Here is a 19,750-nt window from a genome sequence, read left to right on the forward strand (position 1 = left end):
GCCTCTGTGAAACCCGGCCGAGCGGCGGCGAGGAGCGGAGGGGGCGACCAGGCTAGCCTGTAAGCCGATAAAGGTGGAACCGCACACAACGAGTTTCGCGTCAGGGAAATTTTTTTTTTTTTTTTTTTTTTTTTTTTTTTTTTTGCGCACCTACATGCAGTGACGGTGTCAGCGAAGTGCAAGGTATGTAAGCAAAAAAAAAATAAATAAATAAACTGGTCTTCTCAGCCACAGCCCAGGATGACCGAGCGCCCCCGTGATGTGCAGCCTCACGGTTGGGTCCGGTTATATTTTGCTAGGAGAAAGGGAGAGAGCCCGGCAGTGACTTTCTCGTCCTTTGTCAACCTTGTGTGCGCCCAGCCCTCTAACGGGACCCGAGAGGTGGCTCCACACTTAAATACCAGGCAGCTCTCGGTCCTTGAAAGGTAACCTGTGTGAATGTGGACAGCACATTTAGCATATCTCTTCATCTTAACAGAGAGAGAGAGAGAGAGAGGGGGGGGTTACTGGTGCTGTCACACTGTCCATCCGCTTCCTTGCTAAGCCGATGCGCGCAACCCGCTGCGCATCCAGCTTCCCCGGCGCGCCTGTTACAATGATAACCTACATCAGGTTAGCCCGAGAAATATTGTCCGACCGGGTTAGGATTGAAGGCCCAATGTGTAAGCGCACATGGCATGTGAGGACCTGTCTTAAAAAAAAAAAAAAAAATAGTGGGTTGAGCCTCTATATGCTCTCCCCATCCACTACCGCAATATGATGCTACGCGCCTTTTAAATTTCCGGGTGTAGCAACAGCGAATGATGAGGCTTTTTTTTTTTTTTTTTACCTCTTACTGTGAAGTGGTTAGTGCCTTTCTTGCAGCATTTCTGTCCTCTGACATGAGACAAATCCTGTCATGTCGATCCACTGGACGTTCAGAGTAATTTAATCATCCGCGCAGAGCGTCGCTCTAAATAGCACCGCTGTGATTGCATTGGCATGATAAAGCCATCATCACCATTACAGCCACATGCAGGGAGGCAGGGCGATAAATATCTTGTCAGCATCTTGACTCTAGAAAACAATGCTCCAAAAAAAAGGCCCAGTTGTTGCTCCATTATGATAAACGGAAGTAACCCCCCCAGTGTTATTCTAAGTAGACTAATGAATAGATAATAAGCAGAGTAAACAGATCTTTTACTGGTTTAGGATCATCTTCCTTGCTATCAGGTGGCACTGAAGACCAGTTTCAACACATGCTGCTCTCTGTTGCTCTCCGCTGTCATGAAAAGACTATTTTACTTTGAGTTAGGGTTTCCCCAAGGTTCCCGTAGCCTTGGTCTTTATGCAACTGCAAGGGAAAAGGAAACTCAAGGGTTTTCTTGGTTTTACCAGCTCTGCACATGTAAAAAGCTGTATTACAATACTACGTGTGACTGTTGACTTACAAAATGTTTGTCCTCTGTTTTTATATGGCCACTTACAGATTTCATACAAGATGACAACATACCGTTTTTCTGTTATTTCATATAGATAGCCCTTTCCTCATTCATTACAAACTCAGTCTACTGACGCTGAGTCACTGGACTGAAATGGGCACAGGATGTGCAAACAAAATCAAAGTGGATAACATTGCTAAGTGGTTGGGTTGAATAACACCATAAAGATACAGATTCAGGAACACTTTTGCCTACTTAAACCACATGTAACCTTTCTCCCACTGAACTGATGTTTGGTCTGAAATGTTTGTGATTACTAGCTAGGGTCTGCAGCCTGTAGGCCATTATCTCTATCTATTTATATGTGTGTGCATTCTTTCAGGATGATGCGTCTAGCGTGTTGCACAGCCCTGCTGGTTGTGTTGAGGCTGCTGGTGGGCTTGCCTTGGTACCAGGTTCTCCCGGCCATCCTGATCTTCTACCTGGGAAGTGGAGGATGGGGCTTCCTGCAGATTTTTGCCAAAACAGTTGGCAGAGACTTACAGTAAGCATGGGGATGTGTGTTAATGATGAATAATTAAACCTAGAAAAGTTATGGAATTTGAGTGCTTTTTATTCTTGTTTGAGCATGGAAAGTAACTGCTATTGAATAATGTCATTTTGTTTTTCTTCTTTTCAACCAGTCATGTATTGTTTCAACTGTCACAGGAAGTGTGAGCCAAAATATAGTGCAGTCTGTACGTATTTTGACAGTGAAAAATATTCCGTTGTTTTGGCTCTGCACTCCAGAACACCGAACCTCAAGTGAAACAGTGACTATGGGGGTAAAGTGCTGACTTCTAGCTCCATTTCTCAGAGTACTAACATCCAGATTGTACGAACGGTATAAGAGCTAAAACTTTATCATGGTCTCACTGCACTGTTCAAAAATTGATTGAATCTTATTTCTTTCAATGTAAAAAACAGGCATTGATTCTTACTACAGTGTTAATTCAGTATAGAAGGGAAAACAGCTAAAATCAAATGCCGTGCACTGGATCAAAAAGTCTGCCGTATATAATTTAAAAGTTAGAAAAGGAACATTAAAAATTTTGTAGTCTTTGCTTAGACCTATAAAAAACATTAGTGTAGGTTGAGCATGGCTACAAATCAGACTGATTATTTATCACCGCTCAGTGGGATGATATGTGATGAAACAATGATACTTACTCGTAGACAAGAATGTTTTCTTAGTTAATTATTTTTAAAAAACAGGTTCCCTTACCAACTATAATCTCATTAAATAACTTCAAAATTTGAGTCTCATTACACTTTGGAAGGATATCATGCAGTTAATTGCAATGGTGCATCATCTGATTTTGCTTGTTCCAGTGGTAACAATTTTGTCCACAGTCATAGTCGCCATGTGCGAGTGAAGTGTTTGCGCATCTTTTACACTGCAAAAAAGTAGACCGTCATCTTTAAAAAAAGCAGCTTTGAAGAACTCACCGACCAGGACCTGAGGCTCTTCTTCAACAGTTTTAAAACAAGTGTTAGAAACCTGCTGCGAATTCCTGTCGTGCATGTTTCAAAACAGTGTGGCATGGCAGGTAGCTTTAAATATTTTAGACAAAAGACAACAGAGAGGATGGGGAGGGGGCTTTTAACTGTCTTACCGAAAGCTAATATTTACAATTGAGGTGGTCATGGTAAGTAGTTTGTGGTTAACTTCCTGTTTTCCTCAATAGCTCCAGTGATGGTGAAAAGGGAAATTTTAAAAGATGGGGTTTTATGACCACTCCATGAGAAATAAGCCAAAGTGACTTAACCAAATGCCTCTGCTTTGATGTTGGTTAGAGAGATAAAGATCACAGTGTACCTACTCAGATACAAGTACCTGAAACTTTAAGTTGAGTTCTGATGATGTTATAGATGTTTGTCTACGTACTTACAATGTCTGAAGCCTCAAGGTTAAAAATTCACCATATCTAACTCTGTCAAATCATGCTGTTTCCTCAGTGACTCATAAATTCATATTGTGTAAGGCTTAGGTATTTACACTGTTAGAGGCACTGTGGTTCACATTTTAATACCTTTGTACACTAAACAACCTCCAATTTACACACCTCTGCCCCTGCAAATGCCAGTGATTGTAACTGGCTCAGTGGTAGGTGTAAAGCATCTGTGTTTGCTAGAATTGGTTGTAAATAGAGTTTTTTTTTCAGTGCAGTGTAGTTTGCTGCCAGTATGAAAGTCCACTCATGAACATGAATAAAGAGACCTTAAACTACAACATTTAATCATGTTTGTATCTGTCTAGAAGTCACTTAGTTACCAATTGATCAGCATGATTAAAACCTAGCCTGAAGAAAGCTTCATGTAGCTCCTTTGCTGAAGAAGAAACAGCCCCTAACAGCTTTGTTTCTGGTCAAGTGTATAAATGAAATAAATTAAACAACTGCACTACAATGAATCATGGTTGTCTGGACCAATATGAAACTACGTAATGATAAAATCTCATCACCGCCACAGTGTTGCCATGAAGTAACTCGGCTCGATAGATTTTTATGATGTCTCTGTAATTATGCAGTGCTCAGCAGAATGCCCACTACCTTTGTGCCATAAATGAAAAGTAGGGAATGAGATGCTGACTTTGGCCCTTGGACCCACCCAACAGTCTCTGTCATAATGTTTTATTTCATGTGTTGTTACATCATGCAGAATTCAGAATATAGAACATATGATAGAGTATAGGATATATGCCCTTAGTTGGTCAACTATAGATGAGTTTAAAAGTATACTACAGTACAGTACAGTACATTATGCACACATCATATTTCTGTTGACTATTATCTGTAGAAGATCCCATGTTTTATAGATTTTTCACCATTCATGCATCCATGGTGCAGGAAAAGTGATTGCTTTCCATTATTTTTATTACCCAGTGAAAATCAGCATTCAGATTCTTAAAACCAGTCTGAGACAAGTGTTGAAAATGTCACAATTAATATTCAGTTGGCTTTGTTTTGTTGCCAAAGTGGAAGGTGGGAGTTGCCAGTTACTGTTGCATGGTTGCACAGTGGCAAATATTGTCTGTTTTGAAAACTTAGCTAGAAACCTTATTAGCTCAGGAAAAAACAGATTCACATTATACTTTTCATAGTTTCCATATTTTTGAATGTATTCTGTCTAGTTGATCAATTTTCTGATATATTGAAATCTTTTAAATCACCATGAGGTGAGTTTTCAGAAAAGTTTCTAGTTACAGCTGCAATAACATGTAATGATAACATAACTGAAAACAGAAGGAAAAGCAACAAATTAATATTTACCTGGAAATGAACTAAAATTATGGAATAAAACAGGAACTGAAACATACAAAGCTAGTGCAATGGTCATTTAGGTAATGTGCCATTGCTTTTGCAATTAAAGGGCAAATGGTCTTTTGGAATAAGTCCAGGAAATCTTATTTTAATTTGCCATTTCCTTTTTAATAATCATTCTCTCTTGTTTCTTCAGTGCGGCAGGTGTCTTACTGCGGGTGAAGATGAATGTCAGACGCCACCTCAGAGAGAAGAACACAATCCCCAAGATCTTTGCTGAAACAGTCCGCCGCCACGGAGACAAAACAGCACTCATCTTCGAGGGGACTGGGGAAAGGTGGACCTTCCATCAGTTGGACGAGTACTCCAACAGGGTGGCCAACCTGCTGCTGGAGCGAGGTTTCAGGGTAAGACTACAAAACAAATCTTTCCTTTAAGAATGAGAGAAAAAAAGACATCTGTGGCAAACTTACCATGACACGTCCACAAATCTTTTTTTAACAATGTCTTTATTATATTTTTAAATTAAAAAAATTCTATGGAATGGTGGAAAAATAATTAATAGTTTGTCCATCAAAAAAATCCTCTTTATCTTTGTGGGATCCTTGCATAAAGAGTAAGGAATGGTCTGTTTAATGAATAGCTTCACAATATGAACAATGCTAAAGCAGAATTAAATTGTTAAAGCTCACTCAGATTTTTTTTTCCATCCAGGAGGAGTCATGATATAACCCATTTACAGGAAATCAAGATAAACCAAATCAAATGTTAATTGATCAAGTAAAGGGAGTCAGTTTGATGAGCCTCTGTTTCTGTTGTTTCTTTCTTCAGGAGGGTGATGTGGTGGCCCTTTTCATGGAGAACAGGTCCCAGTACGTGGGCCTCTGGCTGGGCATGGCTAAGATCGGAGTAGAGGCTGCTCTCATCAACTTCAATTTGAGACTGGAGGCCTTAGTCCACTGCGTCACCATCTCCAATGCCAAGGCTGTGGTGTTTGGCTCAGAGCTGACTGATGGTGAGAGCAAAGGAGAATGGAGAAGGGGGATGGGTGGAATTACAGATTAGAGAAGTATCTAAAGGATATGTGACAGTTATTGTTTGTTATTTTAGCAATAAAGTCCAGTTTATAGCCAGAAATCAGAAGTTTGTCTCAGAGGGCTTCGCAGTCTGTATGACGTTGCCTCATGCTGATGAGTGTTGTTCTGCTTCCGCTGTGATGAGAGAGGTGAGTGGTGCAGGGAGAAAGTAACAGAGGTCATAAAAGATAGATGGGTTTTGAAGGAGGTGTCACTGCAATATCGGTCAATGGAGGTTTTAAATGGCTAATGGATGGAAAGAAGGGAAGAAGTAATGAAGAGGGAAGTGGAGAAATGTCTCAATCATCATCCTACAGTGTTCGAGGTCTGAGCAAAGATTAATGATAAACTGAAACAGATAAGAGGTGTATAATGAAGGATGGGTTGACCTACAGCACTGAGCTACAGACAGATACGTACAGTACAATATTCAGCTAGAAACTGATCATACGGTAAAAACTAGAGATTTTCAAAACATTTTAAAGTCTATTTTTTAAGACTGAAAGTTAGAATAAAAACTGAAAAACAAAGCTGATGTAAAACAACTGTAAAGCCCAGTGAGTCACATATAGTTATTTTGAATGAGAAGTATTGTTACAGTAAATCTGTTGTTTTAATGGATAATGATCACGGCACATAAGATAATTAAAAAGCTCTAACTGAATACTCGGCTTGACCCTATATCTCTGATATTGAATGCATTTACATGCATGCTAATAGCCTGGTTATGTTCTGTGCATGTGAACAGCTTATCCTAGTTTCAGAAACCTGGATAAGACCTCATCCTGGTTTTAGAAACCTGGATATACTACCTGGAGTACTAATAGAAACCAGGATACCAAGCATTTGTACTGTTATGATCATGTATATCATGGTCTATTCAGCAAAAGGATTGAACTAACTATTCTAAGATTTAAATCAACATTATCACATTTGTGTGATTGTGAATATTTTTAAAGGTGCAAGTAGGATTCACTTGCTTTTATAATATCTAATTTATTAACCTGCAGTGTATTGTTAAATATGCCCTGTTTTGCCTGGACTTTGGAGGCACTAATTATGTAAAATTGCAGCAGTTCAGTAGAGTGGTCAAACATAAATTATGGATCTCTTTCAATCTGTTCATGACCCCCTTTGAGTCCCTGCCCAATCTGAAAAGCCCTGATCTCAACAGCTATAAAGAGTGAATGAGTTTTGAGCTGGTCACCCTGGGATTGATGGAGCAGTCTTTGTATTGGATCCTGGACCTGTCATGTGCTTTATGCCTTTAAGTAATTGGAAACGCAGCCTCTTGGTTACTGAGCAGGCCAAAGTCAAGCTGGTAGCATTAGCACTGAGTCTGCAGGACATAAGGCTTTTAAATTAAGATACACTGTCTGTTTTTTTCAGGGTAAAATCTGAGAACTGTTTCAATTTATTGCTTCCGTTCTTCTCTCTGCTTATCTCACTGTTGCATATTGGTACTTTTTTTCTCCTCTCTTTGATCACATTGCATTCGCCCTCTTTGTACAAAGGTGTTTCTCTTTCCTCTCCCACCCCGAGTTATTTTAACCTGCTATGGTACTTAAATGTTGCACCACATATAGTCATCTTGCAGTTGGGTGAAATGGTGAAATAAATCTAATTAGCTTTAATGTATTTGTCTCCCTCTCATAGCTGTGTCCGAGGTTCACAGTTCCATGGGGAAGGCAGTGCAGATGTTCTGCTCTGGAGACTGGGACCCCAAACGGGTCCCACAGGGAACCGAGTGCCTAGAGCCCCTGCTGGATGGCGCTCCATCTCACCTGCCCAGCCGGCCGCAACGCTGCTTCACAGGTGAGAAATGCTGTGTCCATCTTGCAAACAAGGATCACAGATCAAGAACTTTTCAATCTGTTTTACACATGCTTTTGGGACTGATTTTAGGTGATATTTACTTAACAATAATTATTATAGTTATAATTATTACTTAATAATAATTCACCAACCAACAACAGATGTCCTGGTCATCAGTAATAAAACTTTCTAACATTTCTTTCCGTCAAAAGTAAGTTGTTTGTATAAACTGACCAATTGACAAGTGGTCAGTTATACTTTTGAGCCCCAGCAGTGACTCACAGTCAGAGAAATTACACCACTAAATCATACTGTATGATAAAACACATTCAGTGAACCGAAATGTCAAGAATACAATCACTGAATTGTTTAGCTGCTTTTAATGATATTTATGACTAGAAATAAACACAGAGCAAGACAGAAAACTTCAATTCACAGTTTTCTCATAAAGACATGAGTGTCGTCTAAATGAGAGAAATGATTTCACTCTTTTTAACCATTATAGTTAATTTAATAATGTAAAAAGAACACCATTTTTACACCCTCTATCTATAGACCCTTGGTTCAGGTGAGGAAAAGTCCTACCTGCTCCTTCACTTTTCTATACAGCACTTCAGTACCACATGACAGCGGCACAGGCAGGTGTGGCAATAAAAACCTGTGACCTTTGGTCATGTTCATGTTTGGCAAATGGTCTCTCTGGCAATCAGGACAGATTGCAAACAAAATGTGTCAGGATTAGAGGGGTCAGGTCACATTCAGAGTGATTATAGAGTATGTTGTGGAGGACGAATGTAAACAAGTACTCCTGCACTGAGTGGCTGCTTAACAGTGGTTGTTGTTTATTACAGATACAATCAATTGTGAGCAGGAAAGCAAAATCCAAACACAAGTGGTTCACTGTTATATCAGGGATCATCCATTGCATTTTGAATATATCTAAAAGAAGGCTCCTCATCCTTAAATTTCTGTTTAACAACTAGAACACTTTTCTTACACATTTCCCTGTATCTCTTTATTCTCTGTAGAAAAAGGGAACTTAATGGTCTAATTTGCACAGTCTTTAAAAGGGGATTCTCTTTTATCCTGCCTCTATCTTTCAGTGCCGTAACTTACTCCAAATGAGCTGGCAGTCAAAACTGTAAATAGGCCTTCATTGAAGAATCAAAGCCAAGCATTTATGCTACACGGCTAAACAGAAGTGAGCATTCAGCAAAATGTTCATTTCAAAAAAATAAATTGAAACTCTACATTTAAACATGACAGTGTTCACTTTTACGCATCCAAACGCACTATAACCAGTCATGGTGCATTTTGTTGTTGACATGTACGTTATCTCACTCTTACTGTGCTGCGTTACAGATCGCCTATTCTACATCTACACGTCAGGAACCACTGGGATGCCTAAAGCTGCTATTGTTGTGCACAGCAGGTAGGAAGGAGTCGTGCAGCTAACTAACAGACACACGGGAACTGCAGCTGCTCTCTTTGTTGATCCATGCAGCTTTCATGTGGAGTACAAATACTCTTAGAAGAGAATGGAAGAGGAACAACATGAAATGTCTTGGCTTTCTTCTGACTTATTTTACTTTCTTCTCTTTCCCTGCCTCACCCCACCCTGTTTTTCAGGTACTACCGCATGGCAGCTTTGGTATATTATGGCTTTAAGATGACATCAGACGATGTGCTGTATGATTGCCTACCGCTCTACCACTCTGCAGGTAAAGCCATAACTGTGTGTCTTCAAAGTTGGGAGTAAGGGTGTTTTCAAACCTATAGTTTGTTTGCTCTTGTCCATATCGGTGGATGACTCGGTAAACTTGTTGTCTCAATTTATTGTCATGCAGAAAGAAAATTTGAGCAGACCAAGTGCATCACTGAAAGCCTGTATCATTCAGACCTCGACTCATCCTCCAGCTAGATGCTAGCAACTGTTCATTTTGCTCATCTGCAATCCATTATGCAGAGTGCACCTAGCTACAGGAGCCATTTAGCAGAGCAGGCCTTGTAGTTGGCTCAGATTGATTCCTACCGTTAACAAACTAAAGCAGACATTTTTTTTGTGACCATTCTTAGACCACTTCCTCTAAAGGGTATTGGTGCAATTGTTTTGGTCTGCTGTGTTCAAATCTGCCCATACAATACAATTTTTCCTCATGTTGAGAAGTACATTTGCCCTTATTTCTTCATTTAGTTTTGTCATGTTTTTTTTTTTTTTTTTACGTCATGGTTTCACTTGGTGTGCAATCACAAAATTTGGAGAGTGGCACATACAGATACTGCTACAGACAAAGACTGACAACATATAAAATTAGTTCATTATTTAAATGAAAGTAGAAGTTGAATGTTGTTGCTTTCAGTGATATGTCTTTGTACATTTTCATGTTGTGCCTGGGACTCATGACAGCTCATATTTCTCTGTCCACAGGAAACATTGTGGGAGTGGGCCAGTGTATAATACATGGCATGACTGTAGTCATCAGAAAGAAGTTCTCTGCCTCGCGTTTCTGGGACGACTGTGTCAAATACAACTGCACTGTAAGCATAGCGTAAATTAGCATAGTGTAACTATAGCCTCTTAGCGTTGCTGAAAAGACTTCTTTCCTGTCACTGCCTATAAAATTAACCTCAAGATTTAATGTTACTCCCCAGCTAAGCTTGATGAATCCATTTTTCCTTATTGTGAGCTTGTTGTTAAATCAGTAATTAGTCTGTTCATATCACTGTTATGTCTCATCGTGAAACTATTGTTTTTCTTACTGCCATCTTCCCAGATTGTGCAGTACATTGGTGAGATCTGCAGATATTTGCTGAACCAGCCAGTTCGGGACACGGAGCAGCAACATCGGGTGCGCATGGCACTGGGCAACGGCCTTCGCCAGTCCATATGGAAGGAGTTCATGAACCGCTTCAATATCCCGCAGATTGCAGAGTTCTATGGAGCTACAGAGTGCAACTGCAGCCTGGGCAACTTCGATAACAAGGTGGGAATGTGTCCTGCAAAGAAGTGGTGATGATGCTCTGACCAAACCCCCTAAATCTTCTCGCCTGAGAGAACTTCACAATGTTGTCAAAAGATTTTCTTTTCATAACTGCTCTAAAAGCCTCCTCACGTTAAGCACTTTGATATTCTGTAATTGTGTTGTTGTATCAGTTTTGGCAGCTTCTCATTAATACAACACAACACAAAGCCCTGCAGTTTTTTTCTGGTTAATACTTGTCTGTCTTTCATCTTCCTCACCACACTGAAAGCTTTGTGGTTGTTGACATTTTGCGTCTGTCCTCTAGGTTGGAGCGTGTGGCTTCAACAGTCAGATTCTACCTTTCATCTACCCCATCAGACTGGTGAGGGTGGATGAAGAGACCATGGAGCTCATTAGGGGACCTGATGGCGTCTGCATTCCCTGTAAACCTGGTATGTTTGCTGTATACACACATAAAACTACAGAGAGGTGGTTTTAAGCTGTTCATATATTCTCATCCACATCATATGTTTGATTAACAGAGAAATAAAGCTGAACAAGTTGTCTGTACTGATTCTGGCGATTTGTACTTGCATATATTTGTATTTCAACCCAAACCCCGATGACATCACTGCAGACTGATGATCCATGTACATACGCATGTGATCTATCAGAAAGTGCCACTGTTGGTATATTGCACTGGTCTTTTTCTTCAGAAAATGTTTACATCAGAAGTCCATGTCTGAGTTATTCTGCCAAAAACAGCCAACTTACAACCCCCCTCCCCAAAAGCAAATTATTATATTTGTTATGTAAGTGATTCATTAGCTCCTTTTATAAAGAGATTGCACTATATTGCTGTTAAAAAGACCCCTTGTGTCTTTGCTTGTTTACACTGAACCAAACAAAGCCGGCATAATGCCGTCACAGTGTGTGACTTAAGATGGCATCCCGGCATTCCAAGAACAGAGATGTGTGACGGATTTTACCCAGATGTTGATTCGGCTCTGTGACTACCTCCACTACCGTCATAAAGGTGGAAGAACAATGCCCCCCATTCTGTGTTTGTACCTTTTATAGAGAAAGGCGAGGCAGAATAATGGCACAACATTCCTTGAATAGGCTGTGTAAAAGCACCTATTGACATTAGTCCTCTCTGAAACCCCTGATGGAGCTCAAATGATGCACTTTGTGTGGTTGAAACAGCAATATGAAATCACGTGAATGCCATTTATACATTCATACTGTAAATCCCTCCGGTCTTTCACACCTCTCTCTCATTCTTTGTCTCTCTCCGTCTTTGTTTCTCTCTTTCTAGGCGAGCCTGGCCAGTTAGTCGGCAGGATCATTCAGAATGACCCTCTTAGGAGGTTTGATGGCTATGTCAACCAATCAGCAACCAGCAAGAAGATTGCTCAAAGTGTCTTCAAGAAGGGAGACAGTGCCTATCTCTCTGGTTAGTCACTCATACACACACACACCCAGACACACAGTTATTTACTGTATTCCCTGGTGAAGTGCTGAAGTAAATGAGTACGCCCCCTTCTCACCAGGTGATGTGCTGATCATGGATAAGTACGGTCACATGTACTTCAAGGACCGAACAGGAGACACGTTCCGCTGGAAGGGAGAGAACGTCTCAACGACAGAGGTGGAGGGAACGCTCAGCAGGCTGCTAGACATGAAAGATGTAGTTGTGTATGGAGTGGAAGTACCAGGTAACATCTTCTAACATGCTTCCGAGATTAAGGAGTCTTTCCTCCATTTGGGTCTAAAAGTGCTAAGTTTCTTCTCAGTTCTCTCTCACACTTGAAATGTGCTTCAGTTGGATCCCTGTCACTTCCTTTCCTCGTCTATGTGTGGCAGTTTATCCTCTGAGTCTTAATACTTGTGTAAAATATGTAATACAATAAATATATCCTGTTACACCAGTTTTATTGAAGTAACATCTCATCCCGTAAAAAAACTCTTTTTTGACTCTGATTTTTCAAAAACAACATCCCGAGTGGACAGAAAAACATCACAAACAATGTTACTGGAGTGTGTATAAAGAGATGAATAGATAGACAAGACAAGAACCATACTGTGTAGTTTTTACAGCTGCGGTTTCTCTGTGAGCTCTTGACCTATTGTGACATTCAATGATTTCATTTAGAAATGTCACTACCTATAAAGCAGAGTTGTAGTTGAGGCTCTGCAGACTGAGAGACACAGAAGACAAATCACAGATGCCACTTTCCAGCTGCTGTGATTAGATTGGATAACTTTATTAATCCCCAAAGGAGGGAACCAGTTTGGTCTCAGTGACAAATAACAAAAGATAAACAAGTCATACAGATCACAGCAGAAAACACAAACTGCCACACTCCCCATCTAGCAGGTAAAGTAAAAAACAATGAATAATACAGTCAGTCAATGATATATAGAGGTAGAGGTAAATTAACACTGGCAGGTTTCATCTGTGTAAAGACATAAGGATGGTTCTGCACAGTACTTAAATTAAACCTCTGACTTGTCTGTTTCTGTGTGCAGGAGCAGAGGGAAAGGCTGGAATGGCAGCCATCGCTGATCCGTCTCACTCCACTGACCTGGAGAAGTTTGTGAAGGACATGGAGAAGGCTCTCCCTCCGTACGCCAGACCTGTATTCCTTCGCTTCCTCCCAGAGGTCAACAAGACAGGTATGATGCACTTTCCATTGCTGTTTGTGTAAAGCATAAAAATCGAGTCTAAATATAGTTTTTATTACAATGCAATTTGAAAAATTTCCAAATGGTTTTGAAGAATCTGAGTCATGCTTTAAATTCACTCAGTCTCACAGTCTGTGAGGAAACAAGCCACTTTTGAAACATCACAATGAGTAAAATGCAAAATGCAAACTTCAGAACCCCCAGTGGACATAAACTGAAAATGAACTTTATAGTGAAGTAGGAGGCATTTGCATATTCATTGATTCTGGATTTTACAAGAAATTATAACAAAGTATTAAACTTTTTTGTGAAAATACCACATCAGAGCCAAATCATAATTCCAAGTAGAGTATCTTTAAACTTCTGCTATTAACAGCCAAAATTGAAATGATTCAATACTGTTTGATGCCAGTGAAGAATCAGTGTAAATGTGTAATCTTTTTTTCCCCCAAGGCAAATTTCTAATACAGAGCTCTACCAGGAGCAGCCCGTTGACAGCAGTTTAGCTTAATTCGGCAAACAGACACAATCTTACATCATCATCCTGCCTCTGTTTTCTTTTTCTCATCAATTTGAGCCCAAGCTTGAATAAGGAGAAAGTGAGAGTTATATTACATTTAGTATTTTTTCACATCTTCCCACACATTTCCTTTTGTCCTGCTCATCTCTCCAATCCAGCGAAAGCCTCTCATCACTTTCACTTCAAACAACACAAGAAGTAGAAAGTTATCAAAAATTGTTTGTCTGTAATGAAATTGGAGAAATCTTGTCTTTCAATTCAATTTACATTTTCATTTTACAATAGATTCTAAATGATAGCTGCAAATCCATTCAGACACAAGCAAGGCATCATGACTGTTAATATAAACATCATCACCAATTCAAAATAACTTCTTATAATAAAAAAAAATAAATAATAATAATAATAATAATAATAATAATAATGATAATGATAATGATAATGATAATAGAACTGCTTTGCAAAATTTGATTAGAGTCGTGTTCTGGTATTTTTCTTAAAGCTGTAAGGCTAAAAAAAGTTAAGAGGCATTTTAAGGCAAATTTGAATATTTACATTATTTCTTTGTGTCTTTTTTCACAGGAACATTTAAGTTTCAGAAGACAGATTTGCGTAGGGATGGCTTTGATCCCAGCGCGGTGTCGGACAGACTCTACTTCCTGGATTCCAGCAGAGGGCGCTATGTGCAACTGGACGAGGAGACTTACCGCTCCATACTGTCAGGGAAACACAAATTGTGATGACTAGGCTGGGCGCCACATTTACATACGTACACACATACCAACACATACATACACACACATACAATACAGAACAGAAGACAATATTTTGTGAGCAGGATAGCAGAATGCAGGACCTCGTCCCCATATACACAAAAATACAAACGGTATAAAGTAATAGCCATAATCATTCCGTGCACCCAGAGTCAAATGCCAACATTTTTACACATACACACACATACACATTATTCCCAGACCCACTTTGCTCTTTAATCTCTAAAAACAGACTCCTGCACGCCACTCTCTCTCTCTCACACACACACACACACACACACACACACACAGCACCACTCCATCCATCCCTCCTGCAATCTCCGCGGCAACTCCTCTCGCTACCTCAGCAAACACAGAGAGGGGCACAAACCCAGTAACCAGGTCTATTTGGTGACTTGAAACCACTCGTCATAGCCACACAATCCCAGTGCACACAGTCCTCAGACAAACCCCCGCCTGTTCATCATGGTCCATCAAACCAGATGTTTTGCTGGGGGACACCGGGGGGTGGGGGGGGTGGGGGGATGAGGAATACAGGCTGCCTGGCATCCAGAATGCACAAACTTGAAACTCCAGATAACCACAAACCTGATGGATGATAAAGAGGAACGCGGATTCAGTACATACGATGTGTGGCACGGCGGAGGGACCTGTGAGGACCTAAACTGTCTCTGATTGTTGTTATGTTAGCGAGATTGTTCTGTGAAAGACTGGAGCCTCTTTCGTTGACCTCACCTGCACAATTAGCCAACAGTGACAAACCTGTGTGACAACTACACCTCTCCTATGTTTGAAGCTAACTTTATCAAAGTCTTTCCTTGAACTCTCCGGTCTCCTTGTCTTCATTTCCATCCTTGCAATGAAAATGAGGTAAGGACACCAAGGGTTTTTGTTTCAAAGGGAACACATTAAGATGTGAAGGATTTTGAAGAGCCTTTGACATGTAACCAAAGGTTACAGAAGTGAAATTAGACCAGTGGTTGAAGCTGAGATTTACTAAAGTGCAATAGGGCTCCAGAGTTCGCAGTGCAATAATCAGCCGCACCACATGAGCGCTGATATAAAACAAAGCTTTGTATTTAAATATGTCTGCATTACACCAGATATATTTAAGTTGTAGTGTTTGTTTACATATTTAAGAAAATATGAAAGTTTTAGTAATTTATGTTGTTGTAAAAGCTTTCTCTTTTGTTGTAGTGAAAATGTTTCAGGTTTTTTCTGCTTTATGTAAATCCAAATCTGTGCTTCAGTAGCTCTTGGAGTCCTCATGAATTAAGCTGCAGTATGCATTTTATATCAGCTGCTGGAATACAAAGTAAAGTGCTCTGACTGATTCAACCCTGGGCTAAATACATGGGGCTATTTCCATACACAGCACTGTTCACTTACAGAGCTGACGTGCAGTATGGTCGCGTGGCTCTATTGTGCAGGTTTTGTCGTAAGAGGTAGACTTTGCCTATCGTAGGGTGTGTGTATATTCTTCTGAAACATATGAGGACTTGACTGAAGAGAGAGACGCACCGACTTGCCTCAGCAGCGAGGATTTGTGTTTTTAACAATATTCTGGTGCTAAAGAGGGATGTCCTGCCAGATTCAGGAGAGCCGAACGATCCAAAGATTCAAAGGCAGGGAGTAGGGACGCTGTAACGGAGAGGATGCATCGAAATGGAGCAGTGGAAGAAGAGAAAATGTGCTTTGTCATCGATGTCTTGTCCGTCGTCTGCATTAGCTGTCATCAGAGGTTGTAGCAGCATGAATGAGCATCGTCAACCACAAGCAGAGCACTGTGCCTTACTGTGAGTTCACCTCCCAGATTCACAGGCCCTGGCCCACACGTAGTGTCTCATATTGTTCTCTGTGTTGCACTTCTACCTTCACTCCTCTCGTTCAGCTTCTGTCTACCATAATCTCGTTTGGCTGTGTCCAAGTTTCCTGTCATAGTGGCCTCGCAATGCTGACCCAAATCTTGGGAGCTCATATTTTACTCTGAAAATCATCTCCTAGGAAACAGAGGCAGCCCAGCCACTGACATCTTCATCCTGCCAGGTGCAGGAGGAGTTTGTGTTGATGTCTCATCGGGCAAGAGTCCGAGAGTCCAATTGCTGCGAGGCTGCTGTCACAAAAATTTGAACAAAACTCTATCCTCCTTACTTCCTTTCCCTCTGATCTCCCAGCCCTGACTGTAACCTTAATTTGTCTTCTAGCTGTCTTTATTTGTTACGCATTTGTTTCTTGGGTTTTCTTAAAGATATCATTCGCCCAAGTTTCCATTTGCTCTGCACCTTTACTTTAAGCCTTTATCGTCTTTCTGCCAACCACTCCAATCCACTCCAATCCGTTACATTAAACCATCTCTTTCCTCTGTCTTCTCTCTTTCTGACTGTGGTCCTCCTTCCCTTCGAGCAGGCACCTCTGTTTGATCCTGACTGTCTCTGTCAGGTACCAAGCCTCCTTCTCTGCCACGTCTGTGGTCATGTTGATTCAGACAATGGTAAAAAAAAAAAAAAAAAACAGCTGTTGAATATTTCCTAATTGGAGTTCTTCAAATGTGTGATTTAACATATTGGAGGGATTTTTCTTTTGTCAATTTTTGAGATTGTTCAGGAGGTTTGGTAACATCAAGCTCCACCTACACACTCAAAACTGTTTTCAAGTATCTTTTGCTTATGTGTGTTGTGTGTAGTCTGCCCTCCCCTTACCTTTGCAACTGACCACATTGTACACCTACAGTACAGCCAGGCAGGTTGAGGACAACATCTGAGGACTGGCTGTAATGTAGATGACTTTCTGTTCTTCAAAAGTTTTTTTTTTTTTTTTTAAATTTATTTTTTATGTGGCAGTGCTTAGGCTACTTTGTTTCCTGCAGACTGATTCTCAATATGTTTCAACGGCTTTCCTTAGTTTGTACTTTGCACTGACTGACACAGTTGACCATGGCGGCTGCAGTCTGCTGACAACGTTCGTCAGCGTTCCTCTCACTCGTCATTCCCCTGGTTTGGGAAGAAGACCAACAAAGCCGTTTGACACAAATTGAGTTTCATCCCTGCTTCTTCTGTAGTCCGTCTCTATCTCTCTCACATGTATTTTGTTCTTTAATGATGAGTGTGAAATGTTCTCATGAATGTCTGAAATGCAAATGAGTGACCAATGACGATGATGATGACTTTGTAAAGTGTGATTTACGTATCTAAGGGAACACATTCTGGCTGTTATGATGCTTCTGACTGAGGGTTACATTTGTTAACCCTGACCACCAGGGGGCGCGTGACTAAACAGCCCCCCCATAGAGCACTCTGAATAAGATGTTTCCATTTTTCTTTTCTTTTTTTTTTTTTATGAGTTTAAATTATTATTTTTGAAGAACTGTTAATTATACTTTGATTGTTTCACTGCTCTATGTGTTTGCTCTTGTTTTTCTTTGTGTGAAATTATAGCTTTGTGATTTTGGTATAAAAACAAAAAAAAGGGGGAATCATGCATGAGTGGAAGACAATCAAATGGAAGTTTTTGGTTTTTTCTACCTTTGGCACAAGGAACCAGCCAGGGATCTACCTTTCTGGATGAAATTGGTGGAAATGTTGACCATGAGCCATTTCCCAGCTACAAGCCTACAGGGCACAGGGTGTATTGAGACCAGAGGGGGGCGCTGTACCCTCACCAATACTTTTTCTGACAAGGGAGAGTTAGAGAGGCATACACAAGTGTCCGCGCCATCACACAGTCCTTGGATTACAAATGGAAGGACCTAACGTACTGTAGATAGAGATGTATTGGTTCAAAAGAATCAAAATGTGGTTTTTCTTTTTCCTCCTACTGTAAACCAGATTCATAACAAGATTTAACTGTAACTATTATAATTGGTTAAAATCACTTCACCTGTTTTCTATTGTGTTTTTGCTTCAGAAGACTGAAAAACTTTTTGGCAGATCAAGCCAATTTAATGCCTACACCTGATACACTGAGATAGTAGATTTTGTCAGTTTACGGTGATTGATGTATATAATGATGTATACGTTTGTTCAGTTGAGCTCCAAAGTGAACAGTGTTGTGAGAAAGCCTCAAAGGCATCAACTGTCACACTGAGATCAGTCAAGATAACCAGAGTCTGAGCGTAAATCACTGACGATTGTCACAGTGAAGTTCACAATTATGTAACAGTCATTACCCACCAGGCAAGCCCCAGATCATGGACCCTGACTGAAGACTTGTGTATATGTTTTTGTTTGTCCCTTTGGTCTTACTGTCCCTCATGCTCTGATCAACATTTTTCTTTTTTTTTTTTTTTTTTTTTGCACATTTTGTTTGTCTTTTCCTCCGGGTCGCGGTCCTCAGGAACATCAAACAGTGCTAGAGAAGGAAACAAGTGTGTACGTGTCTGCCTATATGTGTGAACGTTTTTTATTATTATTTTACTGTCTCATTGCACAGGCGGCAGCTCTCAGCTTGTGCAGAGTGTGTAGGGGAGGTCTGTGAGGTGTGCTGTGTGTGTGAGACACACACACTGATGTCCTCTTGTCCACTAAAGGTTAGCTGTATACATCATGCATTTCAAGAAAAAGTGATAAAAGCAGTGCTGCAAATGGAAAAAATGATTATTAATAAAAACTATTTAAATTTAACTATTGAAATTGTGATTCGTTGTTTTTTCATGCTGAACTGTTTCAGAGGCTGCGTTTTATCATTGCACCACATCTGGGCTTCCTGTACGAGAATTTCCGGGCAAAACTTTAAATATTATTGGTCACCATCTATTTGTTATTTTAAGATAAATTATTGATCAATCCATAACTATTAAATTCTATTCATCTCCCCTTCTGAGAGGCCAACAATTCCTTCTAAATCACACATAGGATCTGATCTACGTACATGTATTTTATTTACTGACATAACAAGCTGACCTGCACCTGTGTTTTATGCTCACCAGAGAGGAGCTCAGCTCACTAACCTGTAAGAAAAAGGAGATTCCTGAACCTTTCCTTGGAGTTTAGAAGAAACCAAAACTGACTTTGACCCACAACAACCTCTGAAAGGCTCAACAGTGAGTTCTTGTGCCCTGCAAACACACCTCCCTCCAAACCCACTTTAAACATCTACCGTATGTTCTGTATATTCGTTTACTCTCTCCACTGTCGGCCTATTTTTACCATTTACACAGCCCACAACATCCGTTACAGTCCCCATTTTTAGCAATG

At 40.3% G+C, this 19,750-nt stretch overlaps 1 protein-coding gene across 2 annotated transcripts; it reads left to right on the plus strand.

The window, feature by feature from the left end:
- The first annotated feature begins 41 nt into the window (after positions 1-41).
- slc27a4 (solute carrier family 27 member 4) lies at positions 42-19,177 on the plus strand. Of its 2 annotated transcripts, none has more exons than XM_071466131.1 (14): positions 42-183; positions 1,804-1,965; positions 4,920-5,130; positions 5,555-5,738; positions 7,456-7,614; positions 8,977-9,046; positions 9,244-9,335; positions 10,043-10,152; positions 10,389-10,598; positions 10,903-11,029; positions 11,896-12,033; positions 12,131-12,295; positions 13,110-13,256; positions 14,368-19,177. In XM_071466131.1, exons 2-14 carry the CDS (start codon positions 1,805-1,807, stop codon positions 14,523-14,525), a joined length of 1,932 nt encoding a protein of 643 aa, XP_071322232.1. In that variant the 5' UTR covers positions 42-183; position 1,804; the 3' UTR covers positions 14,526-19,177. The 2 variants fall into 2 exon arrangements, with proteins under 2 accessions (XP_071322232.1, XP_071322231.1); XM_071466130.1 differs by lacking the exon at positions 42-183 and adding an exon at positions 241-425.
- The last annotated feature ends 573 nt before the right edge of the window (positions 19,178-19,750 follow it).

The sequence above is a fragment of the Trachinotus anak genome, unplaced genomic scaffold (assembly GCF_046630095.1).
Source record: "Trachinotus anak isolate AG129_WGS33_773 ecotype Australia unplaced genomic scaffold, CSIRO_AGI_Tana_v1 ptg000028l, whole genome shotgun sequence".
NCBI lineage: Eukaryota > Metazoa > Chordata > Actinopteri > Carangiformes > Carangidae > Trachinotus > Trachinotus anak.

What these genes read in the sequence shown, in the direction of transcription:
- slc27a4 (XM_071466130.1), top strand. Translation starts at nt 241, where the DNA reads ATGACCGAGCGCCCCCGTGATGTGCAGCCTCACGGTTGGGTCCGGTTA. An exon ending in ACAGTTGGCAGAGACTTACA is followed by an intron (nt 1,966 to 4,919) that starts GTAAGCATGGGG and finishes TTGTTTCTTCAG; the next exon opens with TGCGGCAGGTGTCTTACTGC. An exon ending in TGCTGGAGCGAGGTTTCAGG is followed by an intron (nt 5,131 to 5,554) that starts GTAAGACTACAA and finishes TTCTTTCTTCAG; the next exon opens with GAGGGTGATGTGGTGGCCCT.